General features: G+C 44.8%; 1 protein-coding gene across 1 annotated transcript in view; it reads right to left on the reverse strand.

Moving 5' to 3' along the window:
- The window catches only part of PCP4 (Purkinje cell protein 4), a 65679-nt gene that overhangs the window by 15112 nt on the left and 22971 nt on the right, over positions 1 to 27596 (reverse strand). The window contains exon 2 of the mRNA XM_061167993.1: positions 20026 to 20077. Within this exon, the coding sequence (XP_061023976.1) occupies positions 20026 to 20077 (52 nt within the window). The remainder of the gene's footprint in view (positions 1 to 20025; positions 20078 to 27596) is intronic.

Raw genomic sequence — 27596 nt, forward strand, 5'->3', positions numbered from 1 at the left:
CCTTGATTTCCCCATCTGGTCATGCGTCTTGTGCTTCCTGAGTGTCCTAATGACAGGGACGAGCTCTTCACAGAGGTGTGTGCTTCTGGTCATAAATGTCTATATATGTGTCATCAAAGACATGCATTCAGCTCCAGGAACTGCTGGCCCAAGGGTTTAACTCCATGCACTCTATCTCCTGACCCCACAGCCTCAGTCTCCTTTCCTTTCTTCCTGCCTTTCTTCCTTCTGTAGGTTTTAAGCAAAACTATATCCCTTCTACTTGTTTTTTTAAAGTGACACTATCTTGAGAGCCCACAGCCAAGGACTTGCTGATTTGTTGGAAAGAGTAGTTTTAGAGGTATGTCATTTTAAGTTTTGGGCTTTGTTATGCTCCCTACCAGGATGATGGATTCACATATTTGTAAAAAGAGAACAAAATTGTACACCCAAGGAAGGATAAAGTGATGTGGTTTCTGGGTGAAGTAACTCAACCACATAGAGCATCTCAGATTCTCAAGGACTAGTTCATGGTAGAGCCTGGGTTTTACTCTTAAGCATTATTTAGTAGTGATGTTCTGACAAGTAATCCCAAGAAGCAATAGAATAAGAAGTGCTTCCCAAGTAGGTGGAAAAGTGCTAACGCTCCAGGCTCCTCTCCTCCTGGTTGAGGTGAAGAGCATCTGGGATGAATTCAGACGTGAACTGTGCTTGGTCCCACGAGCCATCGTGAGTGTTTAACCAGGACCTTTATGCAGCACTGGGACAGGGAAGCACTTTCCACAAACAGACCACCTGGCCCCTCCCCCCATCCAGAAGCAGAATGTTTTTATTTCAAGAATTCCAAACTAGGGCTTCCCTGGTGGCTCAGTGAGAAAGCATCTGCCTGCCAATGCAGGAGACATAGGTTCCATCGCTGGTCTGGGAAGATCCCACATGCCTCAGAGTGACGGAGCCTGGGCACCACAGCTATGAAGCCTATGCTCTAGGGCCCGGGAGCTGCAACTTTGCTGAGCCCATGTGCCCCAGCTACTGATGCCCGCGAGGTCTAGAGCCCGTGCTCCACGACACTGGGAAGCCCTCGCACCACAACTAGAGAGTAGCCCCTCTCTCTGCAGCTAGAGAAAATACTGCGTAGCAGGGAAGATCAGCACAGCTAAAAATTAATTAATTAATTTTTAAAAAAAGAATTCCAAAAAGGAAATAATTTCCAGTGTCAGGCAGCATGATCGAAAAGTGTTCAATTTTGAAATAAAGTTTTAACAAAACGTATTTCAAAGGATCCACACTGACCGATCATCCCTTGAAGCATTCTAATCATCAACAGAGGTGGTAGAAGCATTACTGTCTGGATCACACATGGAAGCAGTGATAAAATATCCATTTTGGGGGGCAGCAGCTCAAGGGAGCATTAAATAGAGGCCGATGACAAGAACCTGATGAAGGAAACCCATTTAGATAGGATGCTAGCGGGGAGAAAGGGTCTAACGTCAGTCTGTTAGAGAACGGAAGTCCTCCCCAGAGCCACAGCATCTGACCTTTCACTAAAGTCATTTCCGAACTGACGACTGGCACAGCAGGGACTTTTATTTTGCCAGCTGCAAATGGCCAGGGAGACCCAGCAGGCTGCTTCCAGCCCAGACACCTAATTGGAAAGATGTGCTTTGTTTTGTTCACCTCTGAGATGTGTGAACAGGAAAAGACTGAACATTTTATCTGCAACTTGCTCATAATGTCTTCAAAGATCCTACGCTAGCCTTCCTGACACGAATCTGGCTCATAATTTCAAAATTTGTTGCTCTTCAGTCACTAAGTCATGCTTGACTCTTTGCGACCCCATGGACTACAGCACACCGGGCTCCCCTGTCCTTTATTATCTCCTAAAGTTTGCTCAGATTTATGTCCATTGAGTCAGTGGTGCTATCTAACCATCTCATCCTCTGCCACTTCCTTCTCCTTTTACCTTCAATCTTTCCCAGCAAGAATTGGAATTTTTATTAAATGATGCCTCGCTGTCAGTTAAGATGTCAAGGCCTGGATGCATAGAAAATGCAAGTGAGGGACTTCCCTGTTGGTCTAGTGGTTAAGACATCCACTGCAGGGAGCACAGGTTCGATCCCTGGTTGGGGAAGTAAGATCCCACATGCCATGTAATGTGGCCAAAAGAAAAAGATATTTAAAAGAAGAACGAAAATGCGAATGAGACATTTTTCCAGAAGTAGCTGCAACTCAATATTTAATTGCCAAGGCACCAGAGACGATACCGGCTGACAACCTGAGGTTCCATCATCCCAAATATGCAGGGCACCAGAAGGGAAAGGGTTACAAAGTTTCAAAAGAAAATCAGAATACTTTCTGGCTGCAACAGCAAAGTAACAACTTAGTTTTAGGGGGTAAGGGGGGAGCTGACAGCAGCCTCTTTATGTGCACAGGTGTGCCCGTTTCAGCCTTAGGAGGCCCCCCACCTGTCACGCACAGACTCATCTACACCTGTCCTCGCATGGAGGCCGGTCCCCGGCCAGGCAGCCTCACCATCAGCCTGAATGCACACCACAGAAATATCCAGGGAAATAAGCTCTCTCTCCATGTTTGGCAGTCAGCTACTTGGAAATGCAGTTTGTCCAGATAAAAGGCCGAATTTTTCCGTTTTCACCCATTTTTTGGAAATAGTTACTTTATTTGTTATCACATGTTCACAGCCAGTGAGAATCCGATTCTGATTCTGTCCATTGTACCTACTTTCCCCTCTACTGCCTCCACCAAGAAATAGCATCCTTTTCTCCTTTGAACTCACAGGCAGCATTCCCTTGATGTGAACAGACAGTAAAATCAAGAGAAATCGAGCGTTCTGTAGTGTTCCGGGAGAAAGATAGGATCAGAGAGTGTCCAGATTAGAGAAAGAGTCTGAAGACACGGTTGTCCCACAAAGAGGATACTGGAACCCCAAGAGTGAAATGATTCACCACGAGTGAACCTCCAGCAAATGGCCAAACCACAGGACAAGGACCAGAAACTTTTGGGGGTTCATCCTTTCCCCCAACCCTTGACGAAGAAGCTGAGACTCAGAAGAGGTTTTCTGGGCAGACCAGACAGGCAAGGAGGTCCAGAGGCCCTGAAGTAAGAGGAATGGCTAAAATGTAAAGAACCTTCAAAGCAATCAACTAAGATGGAAAAGGGCTTCCCTTGTGGCTCAGATGATAAAGAATTTGCCTGCAATGCAGGAGACCCAGCTTCGATCCCTGGGTGGGGAAGATCCCCTGGAGAAGGGAATGACATACTCACTCCAGTATTCTTGCCTGAAGAATCCTATGGACAAAGAAGCCTGGCAGGCTACAGTCCGTGGGGTTGCAAAGAGTCAGACATGACAAAGCTCTCCAGAGGAGGCAGTGAGGTGTCAGCTCTTCCAAGGGCAGATCCAGTGAAAATTGGACGCTAAACATTTCCCTATTCCTTTCAGAATTCCTAGGAAACAATTATCAAGTGTGACTACCTGGTAGGAACATTTAGAGCACTTTCCGTGGCCAAGAAATGTATTATCACCTACAGTAGGCATCTTCATGAGCTGTTTCTGACGACCCAGCCCATTTTTAAAGCTCACTATAAAAACAAGGTCTTTATGGACTGGTGGGAAATGGAATGTTGGTGAGCACACATCAATTCAAGCTGTCAAAAGGTTAATGTTTGCCTTGAAACCCTGAAACCCTGAAGCCTAAGAAAAGTTGCTCGTCTCACTGCAATGAACACAATTAGCAATCAGTGTGCTGTGAGAAGTGGGTCCTGCATGTAGGATGCTTGGGTCTGAGCTGATTGTGATTGGGTGAGCCCAAAGGGAGAATGATTTCCCTCGTATCAGCACCAAAGCCACGAAAGCATCTCTCTGACATGAGAGACTCTGCTCTCTAAATGAATGCCAGAGTGCAGTTCAATTTTCAATTATCTTCAGGGTCTGGATGGGGGGAGAGTAGAGAGAGGAAACGGTGCTTTGGAAATATTGAAGAAGCCAAGCACAAAAATAGTAGCAAGCTTTCATTTCACATAATCACAAATTACTGGAAGGAGTGTTCCCATAAACACTGTGACTGAGCCCATCTCGTCCATTGTCTGTCCATTTCCCATCCTTCCCCTGCCCATCCCCCAACTGTCTGGCTCTATGGAATCAATACATATTTCAGCTGATTGTTGGTTGATTCAATTTCAGATCCCAACAGGCAAAAGGAACGTGGCAGCTGGGACAGCACAACTGTGGCAAGAACCCAAAAGAAAACCAGAGGATTGACAAGAAGCATCCACCCCTCGGTTCACTTATTGAGAGAAAGGGGTAGTCTTCAAGAAAAACATAATTTTTTCATGTCTTATTGAATTAAATCTAGTAATCTGCAAGTAATTAGGCTTATCACTCATAGGTAGCAAACCCTATGAAGGGTAATAGTAAATACTCTGTCACATTAATGCTGGAAAAAGCCAAGTCTGTAAATGAAAGTGAAAGTGATAGTGCTCAGTCGTGTCCAACTCTGCAACCCCATAGACTGTAGCCCAACAGACTCCTCTGTCCATGGGATTCTCCAGGCAAGAATACTGGAGTGGGTTGTCATTTCCTCCTCCAGGGGATCTTCCTGACCCAGGGATCGAACCCAGATCTCCTGCCCTGCAGGCAGATTCTTTACCATCTGAGCCACCAGGGAAGCCCAGTCTATAAATAATTGCCCTTTAAATTCAATGATCCCACAGCATGGGTTAATCTTCTTCCCTCTTGAACTTTCAAAGCCTGGCTTATATTAAAGGGGCTCAAATTATCTTCTCTTTGGGGACTATCTTCACTGTGGTTGCCAAAGAACAGTTCCCCTGGTTGTGTGAAGTAGCAGAGAGATGAAGATTTCGATTCCTGATTTGTACGTCATCAAAGGAAAGAAATGGTCATTTCTCATAGTTTTTAAGCAGCTGATCTCACAGTCACGAGCCCAGAGTCGAATTCAAAGCTCTGGGGTCCAGGAATCCAAGAGCAGATGTGCTCCTTGACATCTCCCCAAGACAGTAACAGCAAAAGTTAGCATCTCTACTCTGCATCACTGGCTGGGAGAGCAAAGTACAGTATATCCCAGATCAAGAGCCCTGGCCCCAGGCCAGATGGCAGCTTGTCCAGGCTTCCCAGAGGGACACCTGGAATCCTGGCGGCTCCCCATCTCTGACCTTTCTGGGCCAGGGTGGCTGGGTGAGTTATCCAGAGACACAGTGGACTCCACACATAGAAAGTAGCATTTCTAGAAACTCATGTGGCTTCCAGCGCCAGCTCCTTGAAGGGAGCCTGCACCACCCCATCCATGTTTGGACCCTGGTTGCCCCAAATCCCAGGAGGCAGAAGCTGCCACCCTCTCCTTCCTGCTCTAATAACCCGGACTTCTGGGGGCAACCGACTTGCTTTGCCTCCACCCCCGTTTCCGGCTGGCCTGGATCCACCAGGGTTTACCTTCAGACGGGGTTGAGATGCTCACAGCCTGCGTCCACCTGTACCACCGCCCTGGCCACATCCCCAGTTAAGTACCCCGCATCTCTGGCCACCTCCTGAATGACACCCAAGTTGGGCTGGAGGGCTAAAACTGACTTCACAAACACACATTAACCTTTACAGGGAGAGCCTAATTGCTCCAAGAATGTCAAATATGTCCTCCTTCCCGAAACGGGCTTCCCTTGTGACTCGGCTGGCAATCAATCTGCCTGCGATGTGGGAGACCTGGGTTCAATCCCTGGGTTGGGAAGATCCCATGGAGAAGGGATAGGCTACCCACTCCAGTATTCTGGCCTGGAGAATTCCACGAACTGTATAGTCCATGGGGTCACAAAGAGTCGGACTGAGCGACTTTCATTTTCACTTTTCCCAAAAGATCTGACAGTTTTCCTTTTTTAAAAAATATGAAACCAACCAATGACACAGCAGTTAAAATAAAAGGATGATACTGATACACTGCTTTTCTTTCTTTTTTTCCCCTGAAACCAATGCAGTATCGGGGTTGAAAAATCACACCTTCACCATCTTTGTAAAGCTGCCATCACGTACAGTCTAATGGTTGACATTTTTAATTAGGGAGGCTGAGAGGAACACTCAGGCCCTGGCCAAGAGCCCAGGGGGAGACATGCAGGGGTAAAAAGCAAGACAGTCCTCCCCTCTTGCCCCTCCTGACTCACCACCCACCCTTTCCCTCAACATCGTGCTGTGGCTTTAGTGGATTCACCCCATAGGTGGTACTAGAGGCGATCAAAAGACAGAAGAAACAAGATCTGGGTATTCATTTGCCTCCTTCTCTGCTCAGATTGTCAGGTAAAACACAGACTGTTCAGTTCAATCTGAATTTCAGATAAACAACAAGAAAAAGTTTAGTATAACTATGCACCCAGATATTCCATGGGATATACTTACACTTTTTTTTTTTTTTTTTTTTTTGGCTTATCTGACATTGAAATTTAACTGAGTATTCTGAATTTTTATTTGCTGAAATGTATCAACCATGAAAGTCTGTAAAACATCCTGAGGCCGGGACTTCTCTGGTGGTCCAGTGGATAAGACTCCGTGCTCCCAGTGCAGGGGGCCCAGGTTTGATCCCTGGTTGGGGAAGTTGATCCCACATGCTGCAACTAAAGATCCTACGTGTCAAAACTAAGACCCGGTGCAGCCAAATAAATAAGTAGCCTGAAGCACAGCTGTGCCCTTCAACAGAAGACCACAGACCTTGTCAGGCTGCTCCCCACATAGCATCCTCTCTGGTTTCTGGTGCCTCTCTGCAGGTTCTGCTATTCCTAGTGTGAGATGCTACACTGTTCTTTGTGGGTTTCCCTAAATTCTGCCTGAAAGTGAAAGTCGCTCAGTCAGGTCTGACTCTTTGCGACCCCAGGGACTACATGGACTCCATGGAATTCTCCAGGTCAGAATACTGGAGTGGGTAACCTTTCCCTTCTCCAGGGGATCTTCCCACCCCAGGGGTCAAACCCAGGTCTCCTGCATTGTAGGTGGATCATTTACCAGCTGAGCCACAAGGGAAGCCCAAGAGTACTGGAGTGGGTAGCCTATCTCTTCTCCAGCGGATCTTTCTGACCCAGGAATCAAACTGGGGTCTCCGGCATTGCAGGCACCCTTGCAAACGGTCCTTTGGAGTTGACCTTCTTCAAACGACTCCTGTGGAAGTTGTCTTCTGGTTCCCCTTAGAATCATGACTGATACATTCATCACTAAGGGCATCCCGCTTCACTCTCCCAGCATCACTTTTTTAAAGTTTCCCATCCCCAGCTCTGACGACCAGCTGTAGCATATACTGTGTGTGTGTGCATCTGAAGTTGCTTCAGTCACGCCTGACTCTTTGCAACCCCAAGGACTATAGCCTGCCAGGCTCCTCTGTCCATGGGATTTTCCCAGACAAGAATACTGGAGTGAGTTGCCATGCCCTCCTCCAGGGGATCTTCCCAACCCAGGGGTAGCACATACTAGGTGCTCAGCAAATATTTCCTGAATGAACGGATAAACAAATGAGCACAACCAAGCTAGAGTCCAGAGTGCTTTGCAGCATCCCATTTCTGGTAGTTAAGGACCCAAAAGTCTGCATCCTGAAGCGATCCTACTCTAGCCAGCAAAGACTAGAAAGCAATCCAGGATGTTCTTGAAGAATAGTGGAGTGAGAGGAGAAGGAACCAAGGTGTTCGCAGAGAGGAGCAATTTACCTGTGTTCCAGATAACTATTCCTGCAGAACCGATCACCCTGAATTAGCAGATTCAGCACAAGAACTGAGTGTTCTCTCCCCCCAGTGCTGTAGGTTAGCACGCTTGGCTGAGCTTCTCTTCTCTTGATGGAGCCTCCCACACAGGTGCAGCCGGATGGTCCCAGGGCTGGGGTCACCCAACAACCTTCACCCTCATTCTTGCCATCTGGGAGGGGAGAGCAGGCAGGGTCTGACTGGGTGGGCACCTCTCCAGGCCACTGTCCATGGACTAGCTGGACTTCCTTACAGTATGGCAGTTTAAGGTAGTGGCTCTTCTTTTTTAATTTATTTTTTAAATTTTTACTGGAGCATGGTTCTTTTATAATATTGTATTCGTTTCTTGTTGTTGCTGTTGTTCAGTGGCTCAGTCGTGTTCAACACTCTGTGACCCCGTGGACTGCAGCACGCCAGGCCTCCCTGTCCATCGCCAACTCCCAGAGCTCGCTCAAACTCATATCCATTGAGTCAGTGATGCCATCCAACCATCTCATTCTCTGCCGCCCCCTTCTCCGCCTGCCCTCAATCATTCCCAGCATCAGGGTCTTTTCCAATGAGCCAGTTTTTCACATCAGGTAGCCAAAGTATTGGAACTTTGGCTTCAGCATCAGTCCTCCAATGAATATTCAGGTTTGATTTCCTTTAGGATTGATTGGTTTGAGCTCCTTGCAGTCCAAGGGACTCTCAACAGTCTTCGCCAGCAGCACAGTTCAAAAGCATCCATTCTTTGGCTTCCTTATGGTTCAATTCTCACATCAGCACACGACTACCAGAAAAACCATAGCTTTGACTACACAGACCTTTGTCAGCAAAGTGATCTTTCTGCTGTTCAGACAGGCAAATCAGCTATACATGTATATGCATCCCCTCTTTTTTGGATTTCCTTCCCATCTACTGGAACTTCTTAAGTGGCAACTGGCTTCTCTCACAGCAAACATTCCCAGAGGGAAAAAGCAGAAGCTTCCAGTTTCCTAAGGTCCAAGCCAGGAAACTCATAGGTCCCCCTCTGCTGCATGCTGTTGGCCTGAGGAGCCTCAGCTGCCCTGAAGCAAGAGGAGGGACTTAGAACTCTCCCTCCACGGGCCAGAGAGTCTGCAGCAATCTTCCATTCTCTTCAAGTCTGACCCCAAACCAGGAATCATACAAAATCACAACCAACACACAAAGGGATCCAGGAATATGTGCCAAGGCCATTAAAAAGTAAGGAAAACTTTAAAGAGAGGGAGGTTTTAAGCCCCTGACTTGGAAAAGTTCTTAGATGCAAATTTTCATGCCTAAAAAGTTCCCGATGATCTATCTGCTGTGCTTAAACCAGGGTAGCAGTTTAGAAAGTGCTGGGGGTGAAATGTATTGATATTATGAAATGAATAATACATAATAAATTGGCTTTCTTGGTGGGGGGAGTATGCTGCATGGCAAGTGGGATCTTAGTTCCCTGACTCATGAGCTCTGCAGGGGAAGTGCAGAATCTTAACCACTGGACTGTCAGGGAAGTTAATATTGAATTGTTTTTAAATAGGAGTTTGTATGTGGTACCACTCAGGCCAGTTACATGGTAGACAATATGTGCAGGGACCCTAGGAAGTGACCAGGCTTGACTGAATGATCTGCTTAATAATTTTTAACAAGGAGCCCAGGTTTTCTTTCTTTCTCTCTTTCTTTCTTGGCTGTGCTGGGTCTTCGTTGCTACACGTGGGCTTTCTCTAGTTGTGGTGCAACTAGAGAGGTCTTCTCATTGCGATGCCTTCTCTTGTTGCAGAGCACGGGCTCTAGGCACACAGACTTCAGTAGTCATGGCTCCAGGGCTCTAGAGCACAGGTTCAGTAGGTGAGGCTCATGGGCTTAGTTGCTCTGAGGCATATGGAACCTTCCCAAACCAGGGACCAAACCCGTGCCCCTGCATTGGCAGTCGAATTCCTATCCACTGCACCACCAGGCAAATCCAAGGAGCCCAGGTCCTCAATTTTCCCCTGAACCTACAACTGATACAACTGGCCCTGTCCTTGGTCCTTGGTAGAGAGCAAGTGAGGTCAGGAGGCAGCAATTGAAGAAGAGCTAAGGCTGAGCTTGTAGGGGCTTGTCTTCCAGAGCCCGGGCTGGGTGATGTCGTGCCAACCTTGAGACAAACTCAGCTATGCGGTCTTTGCTCCCCTGTCTGCCTCTGAAGTGGAAGGCACCTGCCCTCAGTGAGGCAAAACCACACTGATGCAGCCTGTTTGCTAGATGAGGTTTTAGCACAGGGCCAACAAAATCCACTATCACATTCTGAAGTCACTCTTAAAAAAAGGATTCCAGATAAAGAAGATGTCTCACACACACACACACACACACACACACACACACACACACACACACAGAGGAATACTACTCAGCCGTATAAAGAAATGAAATTTTGCCAATTGCAGCTACACGGATGGACTGGGAGGGCTTCCCAGGTGGTGCAGCAGTAAAGAGTCTACCCACTGATGCAGGAGAAGCAGGAGACTCAGGTTCAAACCCTAGGTGGGGGAGAAGGAAATGGCAGCTCACTCCAGTATTCTTGCCTGGAAAATTCCATGGACAAAGGAGCCTGGTGGGCTACAGTTCATGGGGTTGCAAAGAGTCAGACATGACTAAGCAGGCATGCACGGATGGACATGGAAGTCATTATGATAAGTGAAATTAAGTCAGAAAGAGAAACACAAATACTGTAAAATATCTCTCATATGTAGAATCTAAAAAATACAACAAACTAGTACATGTGACAAAAAAGAAGCCGACTCACTAATATAGAAAACAAATTAGTGGTTACTGGTGGGATGAGGGAAGGGGGACGGGCAACATGGGGTAGGGAATGAGAAGGTACAAACTATTAGGTATAAATAAGCTGCAGAATATACTGTACATCACAGGGAATACAGGCAATATTTTATAATAGCTATAAATGGAGTATAACCTTTAAAATGTGAATTGCTATTTTGTACACCTGTAACTTACATAACATTGTACACTAGTTTTACTTCAATTAAAAAAAATTTAGAGGATTCAGAGCTAATTTGTTCTCAGCTTGTCAGAGTGAATAAAAAGTGGTCACTTCCTGAGTATGAGGGACCCACTTAGGAAAGAATAAAAATTGTACTTGGAGTGAAATAGTACCGTTTCCTGTGTGAATTGTCTAAATTGAGCCAAATCTTGGCAGTTAATTATTATTGATTGGAAACGCCAACTCATTACTGATTAAGAACGTTGGAAGAAACAAACTGTGTTGCGTGGATTTTACAGAAACTCACAACAACCCTCTGGGGCTCTCCCTAAAGCCACGTTCTGGGATCGCTGATGAGAGCTTTCAGGTGAGACCAGGGAGATGTCTGCCTGCAGGTCTGGGTGAGTCTGTGGTTGCTCTGAGGATGCCTGCAGACGGTCACAGGGATGGGGGACTTCCTTGTTCTACACATCTGGGACAGCAAAGCAGTCCCACCTAAGAGGAAGTCCAGTGCCTGAAGGCAACTCAGCCCACTCTCTTGCCTGAACACATTGACTCCCAAGAAGGAACATGAGCTATGAGCTTCGCTAATGCCTTTGCAATCACAGATGCACCGCTCTGATGGGAACCCTACAGATTTCAACATCTTATCATGGAGCTCAGGCTGCAGTTGTAGTGGATTCTCTCTTCTGAAAAGCTGCTTGTTGTGCAAATTAATTTTTACATAAAATTATGAATGTATCACCTGCTTAAAAAAGCAAAATATATTCAAGTACCTGAGAAGTATTATGTTCATACAAATAATTGATAAGCAGAATAAGAAACATTCCTGTCTCCTGATGAGGGCAAAGGATAGACAGATCATCACTCTCCTGGTGCAAGCTCATAATTCATAGGCTTCAAAAGATCTTCAGTGGGAATTCTTTCAGCATAATTTATAAATTCATTTTTTTCACTAAAACACATGGGCCTTCTCCAAACTCTATTTTCAGTTGGTCTAAAGCTATCTAAAATTTAATCTCAAAAAAAAAAGAAAGGAAGCCAAGAGGGAAGGAGGAAGGAAATACAGATAAGCCCACAAATTAGAATACTGCTTCAGTGTTTTACTTTTGAAAATTAACAGGCTGTCCCTATAATAGTCTGTGACCACACCTACGTGCCAGAAGCTAGTTAACTAAATTGATGAGATGATACTGCTGTTGAGACCATGGTTTCCAGCTTGGCCAAGATGTCAGTCTATTAACCTCCTTCAGTGCTATGGACTCAGACCACAGCCCAACCTAGTTGCCCATTTACACCCCAGACCCCTAGTCAAGAGAGAACTCAGGACAGCGTGAACATGGGGACAAGCTGGCGTGTTTGGACCGCAGGCCAGATGACCCGCCATCTTTCCTGTGATTTATGCAACCTTGGGGCCTATCTCCGGACTCCCCAAGGAACTTGGACTGACATAGCCTCCCCATCTCCCTTCCCAAGGCTGCCATGGAATCGGTTGCGCATGAGAGCGTTTTAGGCTATGCAAACACCCACAGATGTAGAGAACTAGAACCAGAAGTAGGTAAAAAGCTCCACATCTACTAACAATGCTTCAAGCACATTTACTCCAAAGACAGTGGATTAGAAGCATCGTGTTTATCCACGGTATTTACTAGCACACTGAAGTTATTATAAGACTCAACCTGAAGCAGGAGTGGAGGGGGGGAATATCAATCAATCAGTCACTCAGTTGAGATTGCAGTAATAAATTCCCTGTCATCCCTAATCCCTAAAATAACCTTTGCAAAGAATCGATTCACTTGTTGAACAATATTACCCATTGACCAGGCCTGTGTGGATACCCTGATGGTTTAAAGGCCTGACCTTCTAAGCAATTCCAATTTCATTCTTTCCCCATCTGGATCAATATCAGGAGCAACCTTGTGTATCCATCCATAGCTTCCTTCTGGAATAGAGAAGCTTCAGAGCATTCCGAGCTCATAATACAAAGGGCACGTCCTGTTAATAGTATTTGAGAGTCATGTTAGTACAATATTTCATCCATTCTTGTTTTGAATTTTTTTCTGGTTACTTCAAATATAGAAAAAGGAGGAGGAAAGGGCCAAGGGACCCCTGTTGGAGACCAGAGTGATTTGATGTTTGACCCTGAGAGCTCTGCGGCGTTCAGGGCAGCACGCACAGTGCATCAGTCCAGGTGAATTCAGGGCTTCCTGCAGGTTTTACTGCTCTAACAGAAAACAGATTTAAAGCTTTCTGTTCTGGGAATCATTGCACACCTCAGTGATTGATTATTTAGAGACATGTTTTTCCCATAGCCAGATGCAGTTTAACCAGCACGTCTCTGAGACCCGTGGCCGCTCAGCAGTCCAAGTTACCATTTTCCCTGTTTCAAAGGGCTTAGAGGCTCAGCACGCTGAGCTTCCACCTGAACTCATCTTGAGATTCATGCAGAATTGACGTATTACATCCTCAGAGTAGAGGAGAACTGTGCAGAGCCCTGCCTTCCAGATCCCCGCAAACAGCAGCCTGCTGAAACGTCCAAAACCCTCCACCCAGCCTCAGGCACCATCACATCCCGTATTTGAAGCAGAACCAGTCACACCTCTGCCATAGGCAGTAACAACGCATGATCCCTCCATAGCCTTTCTGGAAATTGCATTTCCTCCTCTTGCCTTCCAGCCCAACCTGCCCAGACCAAGGAATCAGACCAGCCCCGCAGCATCTCCTGCCAGAACTGACATTCTCTCTTAAGCTTGGTAGTGAGCATTCAGTCAGCTCCCTTTTGTTCCCAGTTCCAAAGCTGTCTCTCCCTACTCCAGGCTGATCATCCATCCTGTGTACAAGACCTTGCCCCACACACTTCCACAAACCAAGGAAAGGAGACAGAGGAAATGTAGCCCAGGCAAAATCTGCCCATGTAAATTTGCGGTCATGGAAAGGTCAACAATATACCAAAAGAAAAATGGGGTATCTGCTGGGTGCCCTGGAGCCAAGGGGGTGGGTGTGGGCAGCATGCAAATTGTTTTGGGAATAAATATTTGAATTTTAGTTCTTCTTTGAAAAATCAGGCTCAAATTAATGCTACTCTATCTGTCTCTATGTCTATGAATGTAGGTCCTTCTCAGTCAGTTTCTCTCTCCACATACTTGATAGCAGAAAAATAAAATTGCAATGTGTGTCTGTGTTCCCTCAAAATCAAAGGTGAGATAAACTTAAATGTGATTTTTAACTTTATTCAAAACAAGGAAAGGAGAGTACCCAGTACCACCATCTTTGACCTTATTCGTTGTTAGTAACTATAATCAAAACAAAGCAAACTAAATCTTGGATGCTTCTAGTACAATCCCACACCTACTAGAAACTTCTCAAGCCATGACCTCTTTTCCAAAGAAGCAGCACCTATCCAAGTATGGTGCTGTATTTTTGCTCAGATACTCAAGAATCCACCTGCTGATGCAGGAAACGTGAGTTCCATCCCAGGATCAGGAAGATCCCCTGGAGAAGGAAATAGCAACCTGCCCCAGTATTCTTGCCTGGAGAATCCCATGGACAGAGGAGCCTGGTGGGCTACAGTCCGTGGTCTCACAAAGAGTCGGACATGACTGAGCACGCACACAACACAACAAATCACATTTCAAAGAGACAACAGCTGGAGTGAGCCCCACAGGTATTTCAGAAAAATACCTTCCTTCTGGGTATTTACCTACAGCCAGGACTGGGTGGGGGGATTCTCTTATCAAACTCAGGTATGTCCATATGCCTTTCACCTCCAAGTACAGACTTTGGAAACAAATATATCACTGCTCACTCAGTCAAGAGAAATCCATTCCAGTTTTAGAAATTCAATCTAGCTTGGGTAAGCCCTCAAGCGCTAAAAGTAAGCTCCATCAGAAGTTTATTACTCATAAATCTTTCCTTCAGATTGGAAGTCACCCAGCAGCCACTCTCCTTCCAGTATTTTCCCACTTTTGTTCATCAATAAAGAAATTTAACTCTTACAGTCTCTCTGAACAATGAACATCAAGATATAAATCAAGAGACACAGCCAAATTATTCTTACAAAATGAAACCTTTTGGTTGTGTCCAACCCTGAATATTCATTGGAAGGACTGATTCTGATCCTGAAGCTGAAGCTCTAGTACTTTGGCCACCTGATGCAAACACCCAACTCACAGGAAAAGACCCCGATGCTGGGAAAGATTGAATGTAGAAGGAGAAGGGGGTGGCAGAGGATGAGATGGTTGAATGGCATCACCGACTCAATGAACATGATTTTGAGCAAACTCTGGGAGATAGCAGAGGACAGGGAGGCCTGGTGTACCACAGTCCGTGGGATCACAAAGAATCAGACACAACTAAGGGACTAAACAACAACAGCAAACTGGCGACTAGTGGTGAATAATCCGATTCAGATGATTGTGTCATGTTTGAATTGAATGTAGCAGATGAATTGTAACCAGAGCTCTGAAGTGGCGTTTCACTCAAGTGGAGAGTTATAGGGGCTTCCTTGGTGGCTCAGACAGTAAAGAATCTGCCTGCACTGCAGGAGACCCACGTTCAACCCCTGGGTCAGGAAGATCCCCTGGAGAAAGAAATGGCTACCCACTCCAGTATTTTTGCCTGGAAAATCCCATGGACAATGGAGACTGGTGGGCTATAATCCATGAGGTCACAAAGTGTCGGACATGACTGAGCCACTAACATACGCACATAGGGAAGTCCTATGTGCAAACAGATGAAGTTCTTGGCCAAGACTACTCAATCACAAAGGCACTTTGTTCAGATAAGAATGAAAATCTCTGAATTATCAAGATACTAATGAATTTATTTTTTTAATTAAAAAATAATACAACTCTAGTATTTCTGGGGGAAAAAAATGTCTTCACACTGCAGGTAAGATGAGGACCATCTGGGTTGTGTATCCAGAGGTTGGTGTACTGGAGAATAAGGACAAGTTCAAGGTTGTTCTGTATCATATGGGGTGGATATATGTTAAATTTCACATCAATAAATACCACAGCAACAACAACGACACAAAAATAAATCTTAGAAGAATCCAGATTCCTAGCCAATGACCCTCTTGAGATAATATTTAACAGTATTTCAGCAGAGCTCAAGAATTTAGATCCCAACGGGGTTTAATGTATCTGACTTGTGTCTCCTGTAATCCAGATTAGAATTTCAAGGCACCCAGACTTCACTCCCATAGTCTTCATTATGTGTACGTCTGTGATCAGTTGTTCAGTTGTGTCCAGTTCTTTGCATCCCATGGACTGTAGCCCACCAGGATCTTCTGCCCATGGAATTTTCCAGGCAAGAATACTGGAGCGGGATGCCATTTCCTGCTCCCAGAGACCTTCTTGATCCAGGGATCAAACTCACGTCCCTTATGTCTTCCACACTGGCAGGCAGATTCTTTACCATTAGCACCACCTGGGAAGCCCATAGCCCTGTAGTCTTCATTGGTGGTGGTGGTTTAGTTGCTAAGTCATGTCTGAGTCTTGTGACACCATGGACTGTGGCCTGCCAGGCTCCTCTGTCCAAGGGATTTCCCAGGCCAGAATGCTGGAGTGAGTGGCCATTTGCTTCTCCAGAGGATCTTCCCAACCTGAGGATCGAACCCATGTCTCCTTCATTGCAGGAAGTCTTCTGTATTGCAGGCAGATTCTTTATCGACTGAGCCACCAGGGAACCCCCTATAGTCTTCATTGCTTTGTGCTAAATGGAGACCTCAAGTAAATTTATAATATTCAAATTGTAGTCAACTAATGATATTTTGGGATGCTCATTTTACAATTAATTGACTACTATTCCGATCTCATAATATTTTGATAGTCTGTGCTTCATATTTCTACTCTCATGGGTCCCTGTTTCTTCAAAACATGTAGACAGTTTCATTTGTATTAATAGGAAATATACATTAAGATAAAAGATCTCTTGAGATACCCATGATGACAAAATAAAATGAATTGAATTTCAATGGGATGTAATATTAGGTTAAAACAAAAATTCCAAGATGATCTTCTCATATTGCATATTTAAGAATAAGGAACTAGGCAGCTTAGATTTTTAGGAAAACATTTAGACTACTTCTAGAAAACTTTACCCCAAATTCAATATTTTAATAAAATACCATGTATGTATATCACACATGAGCAGTTATATCTGAAATTAAGATAGAACATGTTAATAACAATTTGAATGTATACAGAGCCATGAGTCTTTAACTATAAAATAATCTTTAACTATCAAATAGTCTTTGTCAAATGAATATCCTCTAATATCTAGAATTATATAAAGAAAAGCTTTATTTGTAGCATCTTGAATTTTTCTTTTCTGTTTAGTTTTACACTTCCAGAAAAGACATATGCATTTTTCACTAGAGTGAATCAGTTTTTATTGGAAATGAATTTTATGCTTTATAATACCAGAAAGCAGTATCTTCTGTAACAGCTGATAACCCCCTCTGGTGCAAAGCGCTGAGCACATAGACTTGCTTTGAAGGACCTGTGGATGCCAAGGGAAATCCAGGCTGCAGAGCTATTGAGCACAAGGGACCTAGTCCTGCCTTGACCACCACTCTGCCAGACCACAGACTCCAGTCTCCTCCCGCGTGATGCGTGAGCCATGAGTTACCTAGGGCAGCAGTTCTCAAAGAATGCACTGGTTACCCTGAGGGGACTTCCTTCCTTTCAGGGAGCCACAAAATCAAAATCACCTTTATGGTACTAAGGTATTATATTATCTGATACTTGCAAATTTTGGTCCTGGAGAAAACTCTTGAGAATCCCTTGGACAGAAAGGAGATCAGACCAGTCAATCCTAAAGGAAATAACCCTGAATATTCATTGGAAAGACTGATGCTGAAGCTCCAATCCTTTGGCTACCTGATACGAACAGCTGACTCATTGGAAAAGACCCTGATGCTGGAAATGATTGAAGGTAAAAGAAGAGGGCAGCAGAGGATGAGATGGTTAAGTAGCATCACTGCCTCAATGAACATGAATTTGAGCAAACTCCAAGAGATAGTAGAGGACAGGGAAGGCTGGCATGCTGCAGGCTGTGGGGTCACAAAGATTCAGACATGACTGAGGGACGGAACAACAATGTGTGTGCACACAAAGTTGCTTCGGTTGTGTCCGACTCTTTGCCACCCTATGGACTGTAGCCTGCCAGGCTTTACTGTCCTTAGGATTCTCCAGGCAGGAATACTGGAGAGGGTTGCTATTTCCTTCTATGGGGGAATCTTCCCAACCCAGGGATGGAACCCACATCTCTTATGTCTCCAATCCTGGCAGGCAGGTTCTTTACCACTAGTACCACCAAACAACAACAGCAAGGTATTATTTGCTTTTTTAAAATCTCGTCTTCTCATAGGTACACAGTGGAATTTTCTAGAGGCCACACAGCACATGATATTACAACTGACTGAATGTGGAAGTAGCTGTCTTCTACGCAGCCAGACATTACAGCCATTTGCAAAAATACAGAACTCTCCCACTGTCTTGCAAAAGTATTTTTTTCTGTCTCAGAAAATATTATTACTTTTTATTTTTAAAATGTTATCTATGTCAACATATTTCAGGTCTGTCACTTTAGTTTTAGTGAACAAAAAAGTAAACCCTTTAACCATTTCTCCATTTTAATTTCTAATATGAGAACCATCAGTAGATATAGCCAACAAATCAGAAGTTCTTTGGGGGTCTTTGAGAATTTTTAAGAATGAAAAGAAGTTGTGAGAGCCAAAAGGTTGAAAACCGCTTCAGGAGGGCATCTCTGAGAAGCCTTTTGACACTAAATCCCATGATACCAAGGTTGGCAGGTTCCATGGATGTTAACTCCATTAACAAGATGGACATGAATCTATGAACCCAGATAATCAGGAAACTCTTGTGAGACATTCCATCCTTCTCTGTTTGAGCGGTTCTCATTTTGCTCCTCTCTGCTCTCTGAATGCCTTGCTAATAAACCCACCAACCCACACCCACACAGAGAAAATGGGAAAAGCTGTGGGCATCAGCAAAGGCTTGCGAAAGAGCACATTTCCTCCCCCACCCTCCCCAAGCCCCCAGGTCTGATCAAGACATTCTTGGGTACCAGTCCCTCTTTTTATTAATACAATGAACTTTTCACCCCAGGGGTCACCACCACACAGTCCCTCTCCAGGACAAAGGCCCAAAACAGGCGAGTGAGTCAGCAGCCACAGATGAGTGGCCCACCAAGAAATATTCTAGAACTTTAGACTTGCTCAGGCCCCACTCAGATTTGAAACGGAGCTTCCTAAGTGGTTTTCAGAACCCTAAGGAGTTTTTACAGCCAGGATCTGAGATTGACATTTTCTACAACTGGATGAGCAGCATCAGCCTAAATTCTATCCAGCAGGAAGCAAGGAATAGTTTTCCATGAAAGGTGAGTTCATTTTGTAATAAACAAAAAGTTGGAACACCCAGGGTCGGGGAAGATCCCCTGGAGAAGGGAATGGCAACTCACTCCAGTATTCTTTCCTGGAGCATCCCATGGACATAGGAGCCTGGTGGGCTACAGTCCATGGGGTCACAAAGAGTCGGACACAACTGAGTGACTGAGTCACAACTGAGTCACATACAGGAATACCCAGAACTCAACCTCACCAGGACCACAACCCCAACCCTGGGCTTTTTATTCTGGTGACCAGTCATCCTCCATTACAACCACTAAGGGTGGGGAGCTGGGCTTCTTCCCAGCTCTGTCGCCTTCAGAGTCTGTGCTCTTCCCTTTCCCGGCCACATCCCAGCTCCTCCGCTGCCAGTCTGTTTCAACGATAAAATTTAATGATCCTTCCTACAATTTAAGGCTGAGGTGGAGACTGGAATGGAGAATATACGTGCTCCGCTCTCTGCTATTACTTTTATCTTCTGTGAGTCAGTGCAGTGACACCCTGCTCTACGTATGAGGGAGAGCAAAGCGAGTTTTAAATCTCCTTTCCTGTGAAGTTGAGCGCTTCACAGTTTTCAAAGCACTTCTCTCATTTGATCTCATTTTATCCTCACAACAACTCGGGTGATTCTCACCACCCCTAATGAAGAAAGCAGAGAACTATATTTGCATTGTAATTATCATGTTGCCCAGAATGGGCATCCTCCTTTGAGAAGGAAACTGATCTTATCCACTGCGTTTAGCTCAGGTTTTTTTTGTTGTTGTTTTTTTAAAACCAGACCATGGTGCCCACTTTGAATTGCTAAAATCCACTCTACACCAAAGTGCAGGCGTAGACAGTGGCTGATTTGGCTAAAAGTTATGATCCACACCTGCCATGTGCCCAAAACTACAGACATAAGTAAGTAGTTAGACTATTCCTGGGGTCTTACCATTTTCACCAGATGGCTTGTCTTTTCCATTAGTCGTCCCAGCTCCTTGTCGCTAAAGGCATTAAAAAAGAAAGAAATTGTTATCAGTCACTTTCAGGATTATTTTTGTCTCTTTCATTGTTTCCAATACTTCTTGCATCATAGCAAGTTCTATGTCACTTTAGCTCAAGATGGTTAAGGCATGATGTTCGTGAGACCAAGAAAAGATCAGTCCAAGACAGGATGTTTTGAAATGTCACAGACTGCCTCCGTGGACCAGATCCACTGCTCTATGAATTCAGTTCACTAGTCACAATGGATAGCAGACAGGAGACTGTTGATGGAACATAGCATCAACAGAAACACGAGGGAAGCAGCAAAGAGTTTGCGCCAACTGCGACAAGATCAGAGCTATCACTTTTGTCAATGATTACATTGCCACATTTTTATTCCAATCACTATATTCAATGTCTCATCTTCAAATATATGGTAATCAATTTTTAAAAGTCTCATGTCAATGGTCAGAATCTCTCCTATCATTAGGTTAATTTTCTGTCCATGTTTATGCCTATCATGTGTATTTTCAATTTACCAGGTTGACCAAAAGGAATGTCTTATGGTTAATCTTGAATCTTTGGGCAAGATTCTCTGAATAGGTGGCCTGGGGAGCTATGTGCAATGTATTGCACATGCAAGCATTTAAGCATATTTCCTCAAAGCTTATACAGCGACTACCTTTAAATAACATGCTGTTCAGAATTGTTCTAGTCCATGGAGAGAGAAGTCTTTTGTCAGTCCAGTTTTCTGGTCATCATCAGAAAACATGCTTCAAGTTAAGAAAAACAAAGTGATTGTAAAGTCTCTAGCTTTCAGGTGCAGAAAAAGAGGCCAGGCAGGGAGCTGATTTGTCCAAGTTCATGAAGCTAATTGGTGGTACAGTCAAGACTGGAGACTGGACTTCCTGCCGAGGTTAGTACCTTGCAGGAATAGTCATCATTATGTAACTCTCTGATGAGATCCCAGAAAGAGAAGCAAGGCACTGACCAAGGAGAAAATCAATACAGGTGACTCCCATCAAGGATCAGAATGAACTTAAAATTTATATTTGAGTCCAAGACTTCAGCTTAAAGCAGTATTTAAAAAAATTAGTAGTTCCTATTATTGTCCAATGTTGTCATGAGAAATTCCCAGGCCCTTGGCCAACCCTTGATTAACAGAAGCTGGATCATCTGGAAAAATCTTGCTTGCATGTTCTGATTAGTGTAAATAAATATGGCAAATGAATGATAGAGACTTATGTGAACAAATTTAACCATCCCTGTGTACGCTTACTACCTGGTGCAGATGATAACTCCAGAGAGAGGAAAATCAAGCCTTCCATTTATTACAAATCCCACCACACACATGCCACACACAAACACACACACACACCCCATGTACACACAGACTCCATCTCAGTCAAATGGAGTCAAATTTGAGAAGTGCAAATGCCCACCCAGGTCAGGAGAGTACTCTGCTTCATTCCAAGAAGAAAAACCACATCTCTCTGGCAGGAAGTGGAAGGAAAGCCTAGATAAATGTGGGTTCCTTCCTCTTATTTAATTTAAAACATTTTTTTCAGAATCCAGACCTGCCCATGATCCCATGGAAGAAGAAGGTTGCGGTACTGGCCAAACATCCACTGATCTTCAATAAATTTCTCCCATTTCGTTCCCTGTATCATAACATCTTTATCTAACGCACTCAACTTGTAACACATCATCATCTTGATTTAAACCAAATTACACATTTCTTAAATACAGTAGATTTGTAAGTGAAAAGCCACTTTATTCTTGCCTGTGTTTACTCAGTTTTATTTTTTTAAAACAGAAAGCTGGTAAATTTGCTGCACAGGATGGAAATCTGGTCACCATTGTGAAGGATCAAAAGTGACATAGCAGCCAGTTAGGGGTTGAACCGCTCCAAGGTTTAAACCCTCCATTCTTCCCCACACAGTTCATAGAAGACTCAGAAGACATGGCAAATTCCACAGAATAAAAGGACAGGGCTTTAGAGCTGAATAAAGCAAATTCAATGGCATACAAATGCAAAAGAGGTGCACATCCAGCTCCATTATCTTTAACTACCTTAAACACTGACACCTTTCAAATGTCCTGAATACTTCATTCCATAAAAGATCACCTCTAAGAAACCTGAAGGAAACCAAAATGAAATGTGCACTGGGGAAGAAAAGGGGTTCGTTTTCTAAGAATTTCTAAGATAGGAGTTTTGTGTCAGGTCTTATTCGATGGAGGCAAAATGAAGCTGATAGATGTCATAAGGAGATTGTGTCTCGCATCAGAGAACGATCCCTACAAAAAAGAACTAGTCATCCAAAACATCTTGTTTCAGAATTCTTTCAGACCTGGCGACATTTTTAAGACAAAGCTGAGAACAGTGAGGGGAGCAGTCAAGAGGGCTCTTATTCCTGTTCCAGGGGTCTCCAGGGTCATCACCTGTGATTGTTTTATCACTAGGGGAGGAGCTGAAACTCCCCTGAACCAAGTATCTGGAGGGGGCCTGAGTCAGGGTGGGGCTCGGGGTGCCGAGGCCAGACAAGCTCCAAGTGGTCCTGAGCATTACGGGCTCAGTGAATTACGACAGCATCCTTAACCAGGCAGATACCACCATGGTCCTCATCAGCATCACTCTACATACTGCATCCCCAGGCACAGAGGACTTCCTCAAGGTCACACAACTGGGAAGTGGCAGAGCCTGAGCTCCAACCCAGAGGCTCTGGCTCTTTAGTTGACCTTTGAACCACTGAGCCTGCATATCCCCTAGTATCCTTCTGAGCCCACCCCCCCTCCACCCAACACACCAGCAGGTGGGAAGATTGCTACGTGGAGGGCAGACAGCACCACAGAGAAAAATAGCTTAAGAGAAAATGCATCACCATCAACACCCTGCTTCTATCACCAGCGGGAAGTGTGGGCTTCCCTGATGGTGCTAGTGGTAAAGAATTCTCCTGCCAATGCAGAATACGCAAGAGACCCGGGTTCAATCCCTGGGTCGGGAAGATCCCCTGCAGGAGGGCATAGCAACCCACTCCAGGATTCTCACTTGGAAAATTCCATTGACAGAGGAGTCTAGTGGGTTACAGTCCAGGGGTCACAGAGAGTCAGACACGACTGAGCACACACACACTGATGGCCTCTGCAGAATTTCTCAGGAAGTATAAGAGCCCTGTCTAAGGACGCAGACCAGAATGTTAATATGACAGAATTGGGGCCAACATTGGAGCCTCCTTCTTCTGCAGCACAAGCAGAAGGCTTGAGCAGGGAGGTTTCCTTCCTCGGTGATGTTAACTATTACAAGGATAGCATTTCAGAGTTTGATAAATCCCAGTTAAGTAGAGAACAGACTTGTAGACATAGTGGGGGAAGGAGAGGGTGGGACAAATTGAGAGAGTAGCCCTGAAACATATACATTGCCATATGCAAAATAGATAGCCAGTGGGGATTTGCTATATGACCCAGGGAGCTCAACGCCGTGCTCTTTGACAACATGGGGTGGGGGGGTGGGAGGTCCAAGGGGGGGACATATGTATGCCTCTGGCTGATTCATGTTGATGTATAGCAGAAGCCAACAAAACACTATAGTGCAATTATCCTCCAATTAAAACTAAATGATTTTTTAAAAAGGAGCCTAAATGAAGAATAAGCGTATATAGTTCCTTCTTACAATCCAACATAATACTAAGTACTCATAAAAAGGCAGGACTGGTTTTCAAAAGTATGATTCTTAAAGTGATTTTCCCTGTCAGTCCCCTGACACCAAGGGCTACAGGGAGATGACAAGGAACATGTCTTAGCTTGGCTTCCCAGAAAGCAAAGTGCAAGGCAAGAGCTGTTTGTGCTACAATTTAATTGGGGAGGGAGGTTCCAGGAATGAGTGGGGAGGACAGGTGGTGGGGCCCAGACAGCCATGCAAGGAAACGGCATCTGGTAGGCACTGCCAGGGGCACCCACACCTCGAGACTGCGCCCTCCAGCAATGCTCGAACTCTGTTCAAGGACAGACTCCCAAGATCCATCAGTTCCCATCTCTCACTGGCCCAAGACATGCACTATAGGGCTTAATTCCCAATGGTTCTAGTCTGGGCCATGCCTCCAACATGGCGTCCGCCCAAGGAAAAGGAGGACACCCCTGGGAAGGAGATGGAGACACACGGCATGGGCAGGAGGTGACATACAGTCACTTAAACCTGCCTGAAGCCTGCAGAGCCCACGCTGGCTGCCCACCCACAGGGCCCTCCCTGATGGGACCTGAAGTGACACAGGAGAGGTGTCTGACTCAGCACATCAACTTGGCTGGTGGGTCTTTGCAACCAAGTTGCAAGCTCACGGACAGTCCTTTCATATTAGAAACTTCACTAGTGAAACAAGCCACATCAATTTTCTGGTAAATAACCAGCGTTGGAGCCACTTCTTCCTGTATTTTGAGCTCAGAGTGTGTGCAGTCACTTTTTGCTACATCTAGGGGCTGAGACTCATTGGAAAAGACTCTGAGGCTGGGAAAGATTGGGGGCAGGAGGAAAAGGGGGCAACAGAGGATGAAATGGTTGGATGGCATCACCGACTCAATGGACATGAATCTGAGCAAGCTCCGGGAGATAGTGAAGGACAGGGAAGCCTGGCGTGCTGCAGTCCATGGGGTTGCAAAGAGTCAGACACAATTTAGTGACTGAACAACAGGGGCCACGCACACATCAGTAAGACCCGTCTCAAAAGTGTTGGTTGGAAGAGAAAGTGTGCTGTCGTCCTACCCATCACCATCAGACTGTAGCCCAATCCTACGGTGTGACCATCACAAGCCCCCACGTCCTCTGTTCTTCCTTGTGAGATCTATCACAAAACCTTTGTGTTCTTTGAGTATTTATCAAGTCACTGGCTAAGGAGAGTGAAGTGTTCACCCGCCTTGGGACAGAATTTAAGATGGCATCAAGAAACTCGTTAATCAGAATAAACACTGCCTGGGATCATGTTTGCATGGAATCTGAAGGAGAAAAAAAAGTCAAGGTGATAGGAGCAGAGAGTGAAATGGTGGTTGCCAGGAACTGGGGTAGGGGAAAGGGGAGAAGCTGGTAAAAGGGTACAAGCTTAGTTATGAGCAAGGTTAGAAGATCAAATGTGTTACATGGTGACTATGGTTAATAACACTCTACTGTAAAGTTGAAATTTGCTAAGAGAATGAAACTTACGAGCTCTCAGTGGGGAAAAAAAAAAAAAAAAGGTAAAAATTTCAGGTGATGGATGTTGAAATTAAACCGATAATGGGACTCCTTTCATAGTGTACAGGTATGTCAAATTTTCCTGTTGTACACTTAAATCATGTCACAATTTTATTTGTCAAGTATACACCAGAAAGGGCTTCCCAGGTACTCCGTGGTAAAGAATCTGCCTGCCAGTGCAGGAGATGTGGGTTTGATCGCTGGGTCTGGAAGATCACCTAGAGAAGGAAATGGCAACTCACTCCAGTATCCTTGCCTGGAGAATCCTGTGGACAGAGGGGCCTGGCAGGCTATAGTCCATGGGGTCACAAAGGGTCGGACATGACCTAGCAACTAAACAACATACTTCAACAAAACTGGAAAAAAGGCGAATATTAATGCAATATTTTAGAAAATCAAAACTACTGCAAGAAGTCATGATAAACAAAATACCCACATTTTGCACAAAGATGAGACAGATGGGAACCACTGACATTTCCTTTTGCCACACTCTTGTGTGGCTCTCCCAGGTGCTGGCCATGTTTCCCTAAAGCAAATAAAAGACTCAGGAAGTTGAGTAATTTCATGGATTTATACAATTATTCTAATACGGTTTTTGAAACCTTTCTTCTACAGCTCTCAAGGGCCAACACTGTGGGTTATGATTCATGCTGTCATTTTTCAAGTTTTTATTCTATGATTTCTAGAATACTGCAGTGGAGGGTCTCGCCTTTCTTACTTTGCTGTTGATACCCATAAAATCGGTCATGCCAATCATATGTCGTATAGGACCGAGAATCACTAAAACCTGCTTCCTCAATAAAGCAGACCCAGAACCCTGGAAAGATTTTGTCTGTTTGGAAAATCCATTCAGCCAGTATGTATTGCTTTCATCTTTAGGATAAAACACAAGTTCCCATGAAAAGACATTTGCTTTTCATTTCAGAAGGCTGGAGAGAATGAAATGTGAAATGAATTCCAGAGGGGCACAAATGACAGTTCAAGAATATTTTCTGAATCTGCACCCACTAAGTGGATAAATCTGTCTTCAAAAACTTGGCTTTCTCCTTAATTTGATGAGCTATGACTCCAATATTTTGGCCACCTGATATGAAGAGCCAACTTATTAGAAAAGACCCTGATGATGGGAAAGATTGAAAGCAGGAGGAGAAGGGGATGGCAGAGAATGAGATGACTGGATGGCATCACCTACTCAATAGACATGAGTTTGAGCAAGGTCTGGGAGATGGTGAAGGACAGGGAAGCCTGGCGTGCTGTAGTCCTTGGGGTCACAAAGAGTCAGACACAACTGAGCAACTAAACAACAAAAGACTCAACTAGAGGGTGACTAATTTCAAAGACCCCTTAGGCTTGGGGAACAAACTGCCTTCTGCAGCGGTAAGGGTCCCAGGGCATCCCCAGGGTCCCCAGGGTTCCCAGAGTCCCCCAGCTCTCCATCCCTTCTTGTTTCATCTCTCCAAGCACCTCACCCATTATGCCACAAAATTCTGGAAAGAGCTGCATGCATAAATTTGCTTTGGCAACACTGGAGAAAAGACCACCACCCTCATGGCACCAGATCCAAGGGGGCAAAGGAGAGAAGGGCCTGTAGAAGTCTTTGGCTCCTGAAGGCATTTCTTCTCATCCTCCTTATCAAGCCATCAGGGTAGGAGAGGATGTAAGTGAGCTCCTCACAGCCCTGGGGTCAGCTTGTCCATGCTGCTGCATTAGGAAAATTCCTGTAAGAGGACTTTGGTCTCACCCAAGTTAAGAAATAAAAGATTTCATGCAGAAGGAAGATGGCTCCACACAGAAACTCAGATCCACAATAGGAAAATAAGAAGCTCCAGAGAGTTTCCAAAGGAAGCTAAATTAACACTTCCTAATTGCTCTAAAAATAACTTCCTAAAGAAAGAGCCAGCTGAAATTTTGTTAAAGGGCTGGGTAGTAAATATTTTAGAGTCACAGGCCAAGTGGTCTCTGTTGCACCTACTCAAGTCTGCAGTTGTAATGAGGAAGTAGCCATAGACAATATGCAAACACTAGCTGTTTTCCAACAAAACATTATTTATTTAAAAAAAAAAATTAGGTATATTCAGCACTGTGCAAAACTATTAGCAGTGAAGTCATGGATTCAGTGCCAGACAGAGTCTGTGAGCAACTCAGGGGGTGACTGGCTCCTGGACTCACAATATACTCCTCTTTCCTTGGGCCAGGACCTAAGGGTCCCCAGGAGAAGGAAGATATGCTCTGACTTTGGTTGGTCACAGCCTGGAGGGAGAGAGACTAAACCAACCATCTCAGATGGTGGGTAAGATAGGACACAAGATGACCAAGTTCAG

Source organism: Dama dama, chromosome 19, assembly GCF_033118175.1.
Source record: "Dama dama isolate Ldn47 chromosome 19, ASM3311817v1, whole genome shotgun sequence".
Lineage (NCBI taxonomy): Eukaryota > Metazoa > Chordata > Mammalia > Artiodactyla > Cervidae > Dama > Dama dama.